The sequence below is a fragment of the Schistosoma mansoni genome, chromosome 4 (assembly GCF_000237925.1).
Source record: "Schistosoma mansoni strain Puerto Rico chromosome 4, complete genome".
Taxonomy (NCBI): domain Eukaryota; kingdom Metazoa; phylum Platyhelminthes; class Trematoda; order Strigeidida; family Schistosomatidae; genus Schistosoma; species Schistosoma mansoni.
The window spans coordinates 19,146,957-19,165,019 of NC_031498.1; the positions used below are offsets into that span (position 1 = coordinate 19,146,957).

The 18,063-nt window shown below is 31.9% G+C and overlaps 1 protein-coding gene across 1 annotated transcript; it reads left to right on the plus strand.

The window, feature by feature from the left end:
* Positions 1 to 2,355: 2,355 nt before the first annotated feature.
* On the plus strand, positions 2,356 to 17,072 carry Smp_087310 (hypothetical protein; the record flags this gene model as incomplete). The annotated part of the gene is made up of 3 exons (XM_018797088.1): positions 2,356 to 2,580; positions 4,067 to 4,166; positions 16,909 to 17,072. The coding sequence occupies 3 exons, from the start codon at positions 2,356 to 2,358 to the stop codon at positions 17,070 to 17,072; spliced, it is 489 nt and encodes a 162-aa protein (XP_018652164.1).
* Between the last annotated feature and the right edge of the window lie 991 nt (positions 17,073 to 18,063).

Consider the following 18,063-nt stretch of genomic DNA (forward strand, 5'->3'; position numbering starts at 1 on the left):
TCTCAAATAGGACGGAATCTGAGACCCAGGTTCCATTACTACTCACAATCTAATTTTATTAAAAATCGATTTCAATGTTAGTCACTTGTAAAAATAGATTATTTTAATAAGATCCTCTCAATTATTTTGAATGTAATTATATGAAGGAAGTAATTTATTAAAACTAAAAGGTGTTTATGTAACAAGATGTTAATAGATTTCATTTTTTCTCAAACTAAACAAACTGTACAGCGACCTGCAAAGTCGACCATTAAAAGAGTCATTTACTCACGACTGACAACAGATAACAGTCAAGTTGTATTACCACTAAAGTTAGAAAACATGGTTGATTAAATGGATTGAATGACCTATTCACTCTCTGTTCATAATCTGAATTTTATTCATTCAATTTTATTGTGTGCCCTGAGTGCCACAGAATCTCAAACTAAAAATAAATAAGAGTACCATGTTACCTAGTTTTCAAAGCATCTTAGGGATGATTCTTAAATCTGAAGGATAATATAAATATCTACTTTGCATAAATAGGCTACAAGCAATTTGTAAAATAGCCTTACATGGATAATATGTTTGATCAATTCCTCCTTTCACTGATTCTTTTTCAAGCTCTACACTTTTTTATTTCATCAAACCATTTTCTTTTATTTAGCTTGAATACTTTATCTTACTTTACATTAGCAATGTATTATGTTCTAATCTAAGGGATTATTTTTATTACATAATTACTTCTATAGATCTTAAATTTTTTTCAATTAAAATTAACAAATCTTTCTTTGAATTCACTTGGTATTGTTTACTCGAATCTTCCCATTGATGTTTAGGACTGCAATCAATCAGTCTGTAATGCTTGTAAATTAAGGCAATATAGAGGCAATACACACAGTATACACATAAGAGACTGACCAATTGCAGTCCTAAACATCAATGGGAAGATTCAAGTGAACAATACCAAATGAATTTAAACTTCATTCCATTGTATAGGGAGACGGCTACCATGACTCAGTAGCTAAGTAGATTACGCGATGGTGTTTGAAGCGAGCGGTACTGGAGTCGAGTCCCAGAGTGAACATCATCTCAGATGCAGGCACATCCAGCTGACGAGTCCAAAATAGGATGAAACGGAGTCCTGAATGCCGTTGCTAGCCTCTATTAATCTTTGATTATAATCTTTGTTTGGTTTGAGGTTTTCAATACTATCGAATCAAAAATGAAAACTATTCTCAGCTAGCTTTATTTCAAAGCTTACTATTATAGTTAGAAGGGGTGTTGTGAAGATTTCAGTAATTTTATAGTTGAATGCATGAGTCGATTAAAGCAGTGGATGCGCACTGCTGAGGAGTCCCACAATAGTACGAAACGGCCGTTCAGTGCTTCCAGGTTTCCCATTGTGGTCTAGCTTCAATTGACTCATGAATTCAACTATAAAATTATTATTATAACTCCGAATAAATGATATGTTTTTGATAATGATTTTATTACTGTTTATATTCGCGTGTATAATCCTTGGTGAAGTATTTTAAAGTAGCCTATTTAAATCCCTGGACTATATATGCCTCAATTGTACAAATATTACAATGATGTTTTCCATTCAGCATCCACTACAGGTAAATAATTACTTCTGTGAACCACATTATGTACTGAAGTACTTTTTACAATAAATCACGATGTTAATCAGCACAATACTCATGTCGTGAGTCTTGAGGATGAAGGTTTTTAATTAGTAAACGGTTTTGGGTGATCTTCATACATAAGTTCTGATATGGAACCTGATAATCGCCAAGCACTCTCTGGTTTTCAGTGGTTTTCTAATTAATGTCAATTCGTGGTGAAAATCACTTCCAAACTCAATTAATCAACATCACAACTTCTGACTACTGGCATATATTAAATATTGAATAATCCCCCCTAAATGTTTTTTTATATCTGAGCATGTGATTTACTGGCGTGTTATTTTTTTATTTCATTAATCTCATTTACAAGCATACGAACTGTTTACTGTTCTAGAAATAAGGAAGCAACAAAATATCTCAATATTCATTGGATAAAATAAAATGTTTGGTTTCAATGGATTCAGAAAATATTCTTTTTTTCAAACACGCCCTCTGAGTTAAATTGTTTTTTCCCTTTGTTAGAAAAAATGATTATGTACATGGTCATTTTATGAACTGTAAATGTAACCTGAAAGAACGCAGATTATTCCGATTGGTCTAATTATTTTTTCTGTCTCCTTTATTTTGTCCAATCAAAATCATGCATATTTAACTTGAGGCATACATCTTTCCTATTTAAAGCTATATTGTTGTTGATCCTTATTTCATTTTCTTCTACACAACATTCTTGCTTTACTTCAAAGACATTATGTCGCGAAATCGTATCAGAAATCTATCACCGATTCAACGGAAACTTTTAACAAAACGATGTCAATCTACATTCAAATTACTCAGTGGATTGAATAAAAATATCCGAAAGAGAACATGCTTAAAAAGATTAAATGGCAATAGTTCTTTAAAACCACATCAAATTGAATGTGAACGATTGAAGGAAATTCTGCCAACTGTTGCCAATTGCGAAAATTTGGATGAAGTAAGTTATTAAACCTTAAAATTATGTATATGCTATAATGATATCGTATGTATAGTTATTTTTATAAGCACCGGAACTCTAAAACTATACCATACTTTTTGTTGCAGTCTGGATTAAATTTTCAGGACTGTAACTGACTAATCTTTATTAAGATATATGCACCCTGTGTTGTTTGACTAGGTATCCCTTTAGTTATAAATTTCAGTACAGTTGAATCCTGACTAAAAGTGGAGTGTTGTTTGGTTCTATTTTGTACTGGATGTATCTGCATCCAAGATCTCACACATATATACAGCTGGTTGTTGATAATTGTTAATCATATTATATTATGTTTATAATAAGATTCTAGCAAGCTTTCTATTTTTTAAAAATTATAAGCTTTATTCAATATTATATTTTCGGTACAGTATAGAATTCTCAGCACAATGTATTTCAACAAGTTTCTGTTAATAATGTACATTCTTTTCGCTGCATATTGCCAGCAACCACAATATCTTTGATTGTGCTCTTTCCTCTTGTACGGCGAAAGGTCATGAACTTTTCACAAACGCACCTGATTAGGCTGTGCAATTAATTGACATAAGGATCTGTTGAAACAAACAAAAAACAGATGACTTGTTGAAATATCTAGATAGTAGGAACAGTTAGTCCAGATATTCAAGCATGCTGACTTTTTTAGTGTAAGACTAAAACTGAGAATTCTCTAGTTAAGAGCAGAAAGGATCCTCATAGCTTACAAGTTTTCCCACAAATTGCTTAGAAAGGACCTCCATCCTCAGATTATAACTCGAAAACTAATCTTCCGCTTTTCATAAAATGTTTATTGTTAGTAATAGTAATTTATGACTACTATTCCAATCAGTTATTCAACTTCAATTATGAAGAGGATAGAAACAAAGACACCTATAAGTATGTCAATATCTGTGATAAGCAGCTTATGAGAACCTAACGAAATAGAATGAATTCATATTATTTTTCACCAATCTTTGTTTCTACTCTCTTTACGATAATAAAAGGAATTGTGTATACGAAATTTGATTATCAATTAATCACGTTCTTAAAACTGATCTCTTTGATATTGACAAATTTTTAAATAAGATCACGTTTCTTTCTAAATGTCAGTTTATCGTTCTACATATACGTGCGTTTTCCTTAATTCAAATGTAAACACTCAAATGATAGAACTGACAGTTTTACCAATGAGTATCCACATTGTTCATATAAATATAAGTTAATTTATTCTGATGTTGCTTATCAAAACAAAACAAAAAATCCAATGAGCCGTTTAGCAAGTTAAATGAGACAGATTAATCATTGTCAGATTTTGCTTTGCTTATTTCTTTGAATAAATAATGTAATTTAGCTTTATTTATCCTGCCGACTACTCACCTGTGGTAATCTGAAATTTATCATGTACTCTGTTTTATAAATGGAAGTTATTGTATAGATACATAAACCTTTTTTACTTCATTAATTTTTCTATTAGGTGAAAATTATTCAAGAAGCAATAAAGCATATAAACTATTTGGAACAAGCAGTACTTCAACGATTAAATATTATCAATGTAGAAACTCCAATTGAAAACAGTAAGCTTTGTTTTGTATCGTCTGTGTTATTATGACCACTTAATTGAGATCATGAATCGATCAATGTTAGAACAGCATTGAAAACCTGGAATCACTAGATGGCCGTTTTGTCCTAGTATGAGACTCATAAACAGCGAGCCGGCATGCAGGATCGTGGATGCTCACTGTTGAGGAACCCCATACTAGAACGAAACGGCCGTCTAGTGCTTTAAGGTTTCCAATAGAGGTCTAACATTAGTCAATTCATGATCTCAATCAAAAACACAACAATCTTCACAACCCCATACTGATAATTATGATCATTTTGTTAAAGTTTCTCCAAACTGTTTATAATTTAGTTTAATTTTCAAAATAATTGACTGGGAGGAGTAATGGAATTAGACATTAAGTATAGTTTCTTCTCTTTAATAGTCAGTGTACCTTCAACTGTGGATATGGGGTTATTTTAGTTTGAGGAAATTAAAATATTTACAGGTCTTGTAAAAAGGTTGATATAGTTCAACTGTATATGAATACGCTAATTCTATTTGTTCATCCTAAATATATCTTCTTATCAATGGTCAAAAAACTGAAATTCAAGGAATAACGATACGTATTAATGAGTAGAAATTTGAGGTTCGTAATATTAAGTCACAAATATTTAATTAAGATGTGTACTATACATTACTTTTGTTAAGTTGCTATTACAACTTTTCATGCCCTGTAGTCTTAACCATGTTTTTAGCTTATTTGTGCCAATTTTATAATAAAATAAAGGTCGAAATACTGAGGTTACCCGAATAATGATTGCTAATAACATCCAGCTGAAAATACTTCGATGCTTAACCTAGATGCTATTCCTTGTATCTATTGCAAAAACCAAGATCATGTTTATTTCTCAATCGACTTGTAGATGATATTTTCAAGTTGTTGAATGAATAAGTCTACTTAAAATTTGAGGCAAGTTCATCTTAGAAATAAAAATATGAATAATGTTAGTAACTATCAGGTCATTTATATTCTTAATCATCATATATGTATGTTTTGGCAAGTCAATAGAATTATTTATGTAAATTAATAACACATGTTCTGTTCACACATCACTTGGTATGATTCCAAATTCTGTATGTGTAAAAGTAAATGTTGTTTTGTGTATATAATATACATGCGTGCTACTATCAGATAATAAATAAATACCTGATTTAAACATATGGTTCAATTCTCAAAATGATATTGTAGTAGAATTAATAATAATAATAACGAGTACATCCAAATGATTCACTGCTATTCTCATTTAAAAAATATATTTTAATCTTGAATCATTTAGTTAAATTAACACATTTAGGAAGTATTTCATTCTTATAGTACAATACTTTAGTAATTTTACCAACTCATGAATTGATCTAAACTAGACCACCATGGAAAACCTGGAAGCACTGGACGGCCGTTTGGTCTTAGTATGATACTTCTCAGCTTTGCGTAAGATTAGGAACCGATTGAAGTTAGACATTAGCATCGTTGAATGCTGGCTCAGTGGTCCGGAGGTTAAGTGTCCACGTGCGAGACCGAAGGTCCCGGGTTTGAATCCTGTGTGTGGAGTCGCGGATATGCAATGCTGAGGAGTCCCATACCATGACGAAACGGCCGTCCAGTGGTCCCAGGTTTTGAATGATGGCCTCGTTCTCAAAAAATGACAATGTATGAGTTGGATTTCTCCATAGAAAGTTATATCCAATTACCGGTTTACTGAGATAACGATGTTCAGTATTGTAAAAATATCCAAAATATCTCGATACTAAGACATGGTTGCAAAAAACTGTCGGTATTGAATATAATTTTTTTTTATAATAGATGTTGAAGGTATTAAATGATAGAGCTTTTGACAAGGAAGTGATTATAGTTATACCTATTTCCTTTTGAAAAATAATGGTTTTCATCAATCCATTGTTTTCTTTTTTTTCTTCATCCTACAGGTAATCTTCATTCTTCCTCATTGTCCTCATCCTCCTTACTTCCAGCGTTTATTTTCAAATTATTATCTAGTCAGAATAATCAATCACAATCAATATCAGAAGAGAATTTGCTTTTTCATACGAATAATTCCTATCATAATATATCTCAACTAGATACTAATTACATTACTGATCATAATTTTTTATCAAAATCCTATGAATATTTAAATTCCAATGGCAGTACGCCATATCAGACAGATGATGATATTGATCAATTAGGGTGAAAGGATACGATAAAAAAATCTTTTTAAATACTACAAATTCAGCGCCTTGTAAATAAAAAAAGTGAACGTATTCGATGGTAAACAGCCCAAACCACCGTTGAACACTAAACCCAGTTAACTGTACATAAAAATACATACATTATTGTACATAAGCTATTTTGATCGGATTAAATATTTCATGAGATAAATTATGAATGATTATAAATTCTTATTTGGTTTTATTATGTAATCAGAAATGTCACTACTAAAATATACATCTTTTTTTAAGATATCTAACTCGTTTAGATGGGGTTTTGTTCTCTGAGCTGGATTTGTTTGGTCGTGGAGCTTTCATCGTCCATCTGAACGACATCAAACAGTTCACTTCTACCCGAGGTTTGTGCTGATAATGTCTTTCAGAAGGACGATGAAAGCTCCACGACCAAACCATTCAGCTCAGAGAACAAAACTCCATCAAAATCATCCACCTGAGCTACAAGTCTTCTCCACCATCTCGGTATCTAACTCTGTTTTGAAGTTTTCTGTCGTCATGAGAAGGAGTCAGTTCGTTTAGAAATTTAGTTTATTAGTCCTATAGTGTAAACTAAAAAAACCTGTTAAAAACAAACTACAGAAAACCCTAAGAACTAAGTTTTATAGTGATTAACAATTAACAAAACCTATTTGTAATATTCAAGGATATGGTGCTTACATACAACTGGTCAGTTCAAGTCAATACCATTGAATTCGCTACAGACTAGATGATTATCGTCATATGCATTGTTATTATTATCATTTTATCTCCCAGTAATCGTGACCACACAATCGGTCTATAGCATAGAGTATGTAAATCACAAGTCATTGAGGTGGAAAAACGACTATGATAAAGCGAATAGAATGGATTCTCTAAGTCGAAGAGTACGAAATAAGAAAATAAAAGACGAGAAGTAACTAATTAGTGAAGAATTTCGTAGACGAAAACCGTAAGGTATATACTACTGAAAGGTAATGTTCAATAGTTTGTTAAGTTCTCATTCAAATGTGGCTTTGCCGAATTCAGTCAAGTGTACGACAGTTTAGATTCAATCAGTCTGACTAAATAATAATAAAAACTTCATTCAGTAATATATTTACATATCTTACTGAAAGTCATAGAATTCAATAAGTGCTAGTAAATATTTCAGCAGCTTTTTTTTTAAAACGAAACCATTATATAACAGTCAAATTATCCGTTTGTATTTGAAAGCGCCTTTATTCGTTGAGTTGTTCTAGTTTCACTGTTGGCTATATCAGAATTGAAAGACTAATTAATGAACCTTAAAAATATTGATCATACCTAGGTCTTGATTTAATAACCTAGGAATTATTCTTATCCAATAAGTATTAATACTTTACACAGATGTGCTTTTTTCACATTTAAACCTTGTGCACAGTAGGAGACGACTTGCTTAAACATGTTTTTTCAACCTTGTTTATAAAATATAAAACAAATACATTTCGATTTGTCTTTAAAGTTATGATACTGTTAATAATAATATGCTTAAAAGTGCGAATGACCAATTGAGATTTTGTAACACTGGATAGTAACTATCAGTGAAATCTAGGACGCTCGTTTCTTCTAGTTTGGGCCCTTTAGTTTGAGGTGCCTGTATCCCAGTGTTGATATTCATCCAGGACCCAGCTTGTGAGATGGTTATGAATTATATTTTCCCGTCTTGGATTCTGCTGCAAGTCACAATCCAACTGTACTAAAATACTTGTAACTAAATAACGATATCAAGACAATCCGCTCACGATGTACATATATCAAGGGAGACTGGTCAAATGCAATTCTTAACATCGACTATGAGAAAATATAAAGTAGACCTTTGTGACTCAACATTTACAAGATACAGAAGAGGATAATAGACACCAAACAATTTGAAACAATTAAAAAAAGATATGATAAGTCACCCCAAAACAAGGTTGAATAAGTGTTATTCATTAGAAAGACTTTTTAAATTATTTTTTACAATCTTAGTTAAAACTAATTTGTTGTTGTTAGAGAGGTTCTAGCTCAACTGAAGGAGTAACATAAGGTTAGTTTGGGAATTTACGTAGTTCTTGAACTGAAATAGGATTATATTATCATTGTTGTCTATTTATATGTGAGTGTTTATTTACACAACAACTGCAATTACTGACAAAGTTGGGACAATATACATTTATACCATTGTAATAACGAATCGATCTAAGTTAGACAACTATTGGAAATATGGGAGCACTAATATGGGACTCCTCAACAGTACACAAGTGGAAATCGAACTCAGGACCATCAGTTTCTCATGTGAACGCTTAGACTCTAAGCCACTGAATCGGTATACAGTGGTGTAATTCAATCAATTTGCAGACGTCCATTGCTTTCAGGTATTGAATGGCTGTACAAATTTAGACCTGTTCGTGATTTCATTGGAATCTAACTGTCTCCACAACCTAATATTGACCACCTAAAATGTCTACCTATTCATTGCTTATTTTCTCTGTTTTTCCCTTCGAATTTCTTTTCTATATAAAATATAATTTCTCTATCTTTTGATTGATCTTCAAATTCCAGATTTACAACAAAAAGTGAATTAACACTGTAAAGGTGATTAAATGATGTAAAGGTTTGTTAGGTTTATAGATTTGTTGAACCACATTAACACCTGCCATTACAACCTATTTTCATCCAGTTAACATGAACTAATACATAAATAATGGAAGTAGAAAAATTGTACGCATGTGCGGGTTCATTAAAATCTAAGTTAGGTCAGCGTTTTTTTTATTAATAAAAATGATACTAGCCAGAAATCTGTCATTGTTCAATGTTTCTATAGTAGTGAGTATGTTCAGTAATTTAACGTAGTGGATGTATACACGAATCTAAAAGGTTAAACTTACTATATCTATGATACTTATGACATTAGATTCGAGTGAAATGAATAGAGCTTAGATTGTTCATCCATGTTTCTCAATTGACATATCTGGATGAAGAATGAACTTTTTAAAGTATGGTATTAATCATATGAAAAAATTATCAGGAACTATCTGTTTTCCAAGTTTAAGGATAGTTAATTTTTCATTTGTTTACTAACCATTAACATGTTCACATACATATTCACTATTATGTACTAATATTAATATTAATTTGTAACATGAAACATTCAGTACTCAAATCTGACAAAGACCAGTCATGATATTAACAAATATCTGTTTTATAGAATCTATTTATTCTAGATCATATAACAAGTGATATCACACTAAAAAAAAGAAGCAAAACACTCGTTCTTCTCTTCAACGTTAAGGTAACTGGATTATCAGAGGTGCATAGTATGATCTATAATTCAAGGTACAAACAAACAGATGATTTGAAGAAACACTGATCTTTATCTTACTGTAAGATTACAGTCATTAAAAATTACATGTTTCTCTAATGAAGAACTTTGCGTCTGACTAGATTATAATGCTTTCAGTTCGAAATCGGGATGGTATTTTAAAGAGTTTCTACAGTTTGGCTGGCATGAGGTGAATTTTTCGAAAGTTTATTTCGTGTTTTTAGTGATTGTCTTAATTCCCAGCGTTCTGGTAAGAAGCCGTAATCAATGGAGTTCGAGCATATCGAATGTGTACCAGTTATTCACATATGCCACTAGTCGATGGTTACGTAATTAATTTGAATAGAAATGTAAACCATTGGATGTTGACTCGGTGGTCTGAAGGTTAAGAGCTCATCACGAAACTCGAATATCTTGAATTCAATCTGTATTGTAGTCATGATTGAGCTCTGTTAATGATTCCCATTCTAGAACGAAATAACTGTCTAATGTTTGCTAGTATCCAATGTTACCCCCACTTCACCAGTTCTTGAGTAAACTTCGGGTCTTTATGAAACTTAACTTGAAAGTGTAACTATCAATTGAAAAGTATTAGACAGTAAAGTATACTAAGATAAGTTTTACGATACAAAATGTATATTTTTATCTCACATATAACTCCATTTTAATTGACTCTGAGAATTACTAGACTTCACCCATTGTGATAGTTTAAGATAATATAAAGTACAATATTATCATTATATTATACCTCAGTGACTAAATTCTACCAAGTCTATAATTATAAAAACAAGCAACTTTATAACTAACCACTGATGTAAATGAATAAATGTCAAGTTATAATTACTAAAATACTACAACTAGGGATGAATTTTTTTGTGAAAAAAACGTGTATTTTAGACATAAAAAAAGTTGTCTACCACCTGTTTATTCACTTGGACTAACACCTTATTTATACATTTATATGTTAGTGTAGGCACAAATAGTCATCTGGCGAACTGTTTAATGAATCATTGAAACTTCATGATTGCGGTTAAACGAAAGGGTCAGTGAATAAATGACCTTATACGAACAGTAATAATAATAATAATAATAATAATAATAATAACTATTATTCACTGAGTGAATTAGGAAGAAATGTGTCTTACTGCTATCTTGGGTATTAGTTGCTAAGCCCACAGTATACGTATAAATGTATGTTTCTAATTTGGTAGGAGATATAAGCAATTAATTATTTATCTTTGGTGTGTACGTCTGTGCACATATACATATGTACTACTTGCATCTGCTAGGGTTATAAATATAGTCTAATCATTCCCACAACCTAGTAACTACTGATGAAAAAAATACTCTGTAACATCATATAGGAAAATAAATACACCTTCCAGATGTCCACCTTAAAGATACCATGATTTATGAAACGAGGATCGTTATACCACATTTTCAAGATGAAATTACGAAGATGGGGAAGAAAGAAAGGTCAGAGATTAGATTTTTTTGTTATGTTCAAAATATTAGTTTTATGATCGTAAAATAAAAATAAATCATAAAGCATATAACTTTCAGCATACAATTTTACTGACATTGAATAGTAAATAACTGTTTTATTCATTTTCACATTTCGTAAATATTAAAATCGATATTGAATAAAATGCAAAGTGTACTGATGAAGTGTGTCCAAATTGGACGAAATATGTTCAGCACTTGTATTAGCTCAAATAAATATTACATGGATAATCATCTAAAATTTAGATTAGCTTGCTTAGTTTTGTGATTAACCGTTAAGGTAATGTATATTGTAATTCTGATTATAGATAGAAATCATTTGGAGACTTCTGTATAGATGAATATAAACGGGTGTTCGACAAAACATTAATTAGATTGATTGATTGAAGGGATTGTCAGCGGCTGGGGAAGCTTTGAAAACTAGGGAATGATGAATGATTATTTTGTTTTCACTTGGGGCTTTTCACCTTTGCTCAACTATGCATCTTGATCGTTGAACAGGAAACGTATGTGGCAGCTTATACGAGTTGTTTGTTTTAGTAAATAGTTTTAACAATATAACCATGGCCAAAACACGTATTAACTATGCAGTAAATTGCAATTGACATGTAAAACTTTTATAATTACTAGAGAAGATACATTGATTTAACCAAAATTTTTATATAACAGACAAAACCAAATAGTTTGGTGGATTCATAGAGTTTATAATACTATATATTACGTAATCTCTATTATAAATAGATTTCCGATAGAAAATTGTTCAAAACCAGGAAGAATAGCAATAAAAATTTTGTCCTAGGCTGAGACATTTTAAAAATGAGAACCTACGATGATTTGGTCTCTGAAACTTTAAGTTAATTATAAGCCTTCAAATCGGAATCCGACGGTCAACATCTTTAACTTTCATCAATTTCTAATACAGTACAGTTCTCATGTAATATCATCAATGAGTTACTGGTTTATTACAATCCTATGGAATATCAAATTCTGGACATTTAGAATTCATCATGAACACTACACAGTTCTTTCACTGAGTAAGACTTCACTAGTTTACATTGGCTAACTTTAGTCGCTCACTTTGTTGCTTCAAGGTGGGTCACTTTAACTACTAGTGGCATGGTGTGTAAACTGTAGAATCCTCCAACTCATAAGCAAATGAGACACTAAATATCTATGTTTGAAAACACTTATAATTGAATTTCGTCTCACTGTTTCAAATGGATTGTTCTTGCTGTAGGTCATGGTTAACATTGATTTAATGTGGTATACTTCATAGGTATTTATCGAACCTTTGAACTGCAGATATGCGTAGTAAGTTGTTAATAAACTAATATTAAAGTGCTGTATTATGCTCCACTGTCTATAAGTTTTTATGGTTTACTACTTTCATCATCTAATAACATCGTTTTTAAGTATTTCTGGTTAGTTCTATCCTAATGATCAGTCAGTCACAAAAATTATTGGTTTGTTTTACAAATTCAAGTTGTTTTCACCTTTGAATGGATAATATTTGTTGAACAGAAATGAAACGTATTTCCCATTAATTTACTTATTATTTGAGTAATACTTCATGTTTATTATCGTAGTGGGGGATCATGGAGATTGTATTAATATTTAATAGTTGAGTTCATGAGTCGATTTAAGCTAGGCCACCATGGAAAACCTGGAATCACTGGATGGCACTTTCGTCTTAATATGGGGTTCACCCGTGTTTTCTGTGAGCAGTTACTCACTGAAGATAATGATGGGTGGTCACGCAATATCGCAGAATAGTTGAAGTTAGACCTTAACATCGTTAAATGCTGGCTCACTGGTCTAAAGATTAAGCGTTCACGCTTCAAACCGAAGGTCCTGGGTTTGAGTTCCATATGCGGGATCGTGAGTGCTCACTGATGAGGAGTCCCATAGTGGGATGAAACGGTCGTCCAGTGAGTCCAGATTTTCCATGGTGGTTTGTGCTTAAATTGACTCATGAATTCAACCATTAATTATAATGGTACATATAACCACATTCGATTTTGATTTTTACCAGTATAAATGTGACTTCAATTTTAATATTGAAATGAAAAGTGTGTTAAATTTTCTAATATTAACATGAGTTATATAGAATATGATTGACTTTACTGTTGTTAACGTTATAATGGAAGTTAATAATGAGCAAAATGATAAGCAAGTTGGATACTACTGATATTAAATTTATTTTAATATTTGTATTACACGTATTAGGTGATAATATTGTATTCTAGTGAAAACAGTCAATTTGTGTATTGGTATATCTATAACAGATGGTATGTGAAACGAGCATAGATGATGAATAATAGTGCGAAATTGATAAGAATGTAGGGAGAATAAGATGTGAGAGTAGTAGTTTTAGTATGTTAGATATTTTTTTCAAAACGGACGGATAAACTTTATTGACAAAGCTACTTAATATGGTTAATTTGTAGCATCTTTACTGTTAAGGCAGATGGCAGGTGAGAAAAGTAAGTATATCATTTTCATCTTAACTTTTTGTTCTCTAGTGTATGTGTGTATATGGACTGTAAATTTCGGTAAAGAAAAAGGTAGGGAGACATAGAAAAGGAGAAAGTAGTTTATTACTTTTCCCATCTATTTTGTATACTTTTTTTATTTGGGCTTTATCATATTTTTCACATAGCAACTAATCGGAATAATGATTGAAATATGTCTAGTTTTTGTTCATTTTATTAAGGGAGTTGTCTGTTGTCTATTTAATACCATTGCTACGACTACTATTAATGTTTATAGTAATATAAGTAGAGGAGAACATTAATTAACACACCTATGTATAGAAACTGTACAAACAACGAAAAAAAAAAGTTTTAGCAATATTGATAATAAGGATTTTTTTGCCTACATATGACAATGGCATAGTTACAATAACTAATAATACAAAAAAACATAGTTGACTACTGATACATTAAATTTTTTAATCCACTTGTTATATGATACAATCCATTTTTACTTATAGTATTTTGAAATGAATCCACAGAAACCATAATCTTCTGTAAGTTAACTTTGACTGATGAATAATTCGAATTATGATTTATTAAATGAAATTATTTAGATATGCAGTATACTCAAAATCCCAGTTGTTTAATATTTGATTTCAACTATTCTGGTGTGGTGCTAATTATCTTTAATCGTTTTTATTATTGAGTGAGTAGGACCAGTGAAATGTTACTGAGCCCAAGCGAAATCATCCATCAAAGTCGTTTATAGGTTAAATAAGAGGTGATTGAAGGTTGAACAGTTGTCCAAATATCTTCAAGGTCAAGGATGACTAACGCCGACCAATCATTGGTGCACTACGGATGGCACCAAACAACAATGGATTTACTTTATACTTCTCTAATCAGTTCTTACTGGTGTATGCCAATTATTTTGGTCGGACCCTGTTTATTCTAGATAGTCATCATGAAAGGTAATTCACCTAGTTATCACGTAGGAAAAGCCAGGTTAGGTATCAACCATGAAGTATAATTTCGACGTAAGCTAGGAGGTTATCTAACATCGATTTAACTAGAGTAGATCAAAATCATTAACATAGATCGCCACATATATGACCTACAAGTGTAACTGGATCCAGTATGGTTATTGAGTTACTGACTCGTGATTTTGTTTGACTCTTGTTTCCAATACTCTAAATTATCACCATACTTTCTAAATAATAATAATAAATTTCTAAGCGATACACCAAACCTTCCAAAGATTAGATGTTACAACCAATAAGTGTTCTTGATAAAACTTAGATACAAAAATCGTTAGTTTTAGATACTAACACACGTATTAAAAGATACGGGGGTTATTGAACTTATGTCAAATTAACAAAATGTGTACTTAAATATTAATATGTGAGTTATTACAAAAACAGTGACTATTAATTGACCTGGTTAAACACACTATAAGTATTTCGGCAAATATTTTGATGGTATTACATTCATTATTTTTCTAAGCAATGTTATCCTTAATATAAATTTAAACTAAAAGGTAATTCACTATACAGCTTTTCCTTAACAAATATGAATTATTTATATATAGTTGAAATCATGAGTCAATTGAAGCTAGACCACCGTGTAAAACCTAGAGGCACTGGACGGCCGTCTCGTCCTATTGTGGGACTCCTCAGCAGCGCGCATCCTCAACCCCGCCTCGCGAGATTCGAACCCAGGACCTACCAGTCTTGTGACAGAGCACTTAACCTCTAGACCACTGAGCCGGCATCCAAATATCAATTACTTAAACATTGCCAACTTTATAGACTGTGAAATATTTGAAGATCGATATACAGTTGAGATTTAGCATTATTGAATGAATTTCAGGGCAAATTACAAGCATAATTGTGAAGAGTACTTACTTACTCACTTACGCCTGTTACCCCTCGTCGAGGAGCATAGGATGCTCACCAGAATTCTCCATCCAACTCTGTCCTATACAATCCTTTCCGGTTCTTTCCAGTTGCTATTACTCCCTTTCATATCTCCTTCTATTTCCTGACGTGATGTGTTCTTCGGCCATCCTCTTGTCCATTTCTTTCAGCATTCTAAGTTAGGGCTTGCCTCGTGATGCAGTTTGGGGATTTCCTCAATGTATGTTCTATCCACTTCCAACATCTTTCCGTGATTTCCTCTTCAGTTGGAAGCTGATTTGTTCTCTCATACAGTAGGTTGTTGTTGATGGTATCAGGCCAACGGACTCTGAAGAGTAATATATAGTTAATTAATTTAGTCATCGCTTTTTCATACGGATCACAACATATTTCAAGCCAGTATTGACTCCTGCCGTTTTATGTTCTTCAATTACATCCGTTTTGAACTATTATTCTGATTTTAATTTGCAAAAGATTGGATTATCCCGTTGCTGATACTCTGTTTGGTAGAGATATGTGCATCTTGTGATGATTGCCTCACTATAGCGATTATGGCACGAAATAGTATAGTATAGATGGAATGTCCTGGAGTGAACATGGACTTTTTGGATGCAGATATATACAGCAGACGAGTCCTAAACAGGACGAAACGCACGTCTTGGGCTCCACTGTTAGCCATATTTTACATGGTATTGGACAGCTATTTCATACTAGTTTGAAAATGATCACTTTTGAAATATATAACACTACATGAAAACATCAAATATTATGTTAATCTATTAGTATTACTGACTATAATCAAAATGAATTTCTCATAGTCTAGTGAATAGCCTTGCTCTATGGTGTCAGCAAAGTTGAGAGTGAGACAATTCACTAACAATGTTCAGTTAGAATCGTGCTCAGAATTTGAACTAGTGTATTCAAAGATTTCTAGGTGTTGTGGTCACTAAAGAGCCCAAATTTACTGGACTTTATCCAGTAGAGTGTTGTTGAAACATAACACCAAGGAAGCCCAAATGTATACAAAACATTTATTTGATGCTCTTTGACTTCCAACTGTTCTTCAACCAACACGCCATAGATTATAAATCTTATTGGTAATATTTACTGAAAGTGAATCTCAGTGTAACTGATATTTGTAGAAAAAAATGTACACATATTTCATCCAAATCATCCGATGATCAACATCAGATTATCCTGGTCATTCTAAATTACGATCTAAATTTAAGATCTATTCTTTTGTGTAAATAAACTGTGTTATCGAAAAGTAACCCCAGTGTTTATATGACTTGATCATTTTAGTTTTTTGTGAATCACATGGAAGTATCATTAAAGCTACAAAATTAATGAAAACTTATGGTCAAGTTGAAGAAAATTATTTTCCACAAGTTGCTATTTCATCGGTTCCTGATATTATAGCGATTGTTATGGTAGCTATTTATTTTACTGACCATTTGAAGCATTAACTCACAAATAGTAATAAGCATAAAAAATATTGTAAGCATAGATGGATGGTGAATAGCGGTGGAACCTAGGACATGCGTTTAGTCCCATTTGGGATTCGCCAAGTGGATGTGCTTACATCCTAGAGTTGATGTTCACTCCAAGACTCGAACCCAATAGTACATATATAGATATATAATAAGTAACTTGGAATGGGTGCCATCATCAACATTTCTTCCTATATTGAACTTGTAACTTCAACATGTAAAGATATGATGACTGGTAATAATAAATTAGTATCCATATAAGGAATGTAAGTCTATTAATTGGAAACCAATGGTTAATTCGGTTTTATTAATCAGTCACTATAAGATTGAAGCTTAAATAGCTAATAAATTTCAAAATTATTAAGCCCTTATGTCCCCCCCCCGCCCGCCTTTTACTCTATTTCTAACTCTTGTTCAGTATGATTCATTTAACTGAACTTACACAGTGGTCAGACTTTAACTAGTACGCTCTAAGCTGCCCACATTCACTATCTACCGATTAACACAATGAAAACACAAATGTGCATTATTTTAAGATTATATTATACAATGTAAAATCAAATTTGTACACAATCAAAATCACATTCTTCTTCATTGTTCCATTCTAGTATTCTCCTTCTTTGAATACCATCATCCTATACCAATCAAAGGAGAATTGATAGAAAATAAAAATAAGAATTATTATCAAATCGCATTGAAACGATTAGTTAGATTAAACAAATTATTATCATAAATAATACAATTATTATTATTAACATCATCATTCACAACATCAACATCATCCACATTATCAGATGCAGTTTAACGTGGACTAGAATAACAGTTTATTTGTAAGACATTCTTGAGTTAGTTGAATACAGGAGAAGACAGTTCAGTGCTGCAGTGAATTAAAAGTATTTTTAGTAGATCTTCGTGTGTAGCTTTTCAGGATCTTTGCTGCCATATCCCCCCCATGGATTTGATGCTT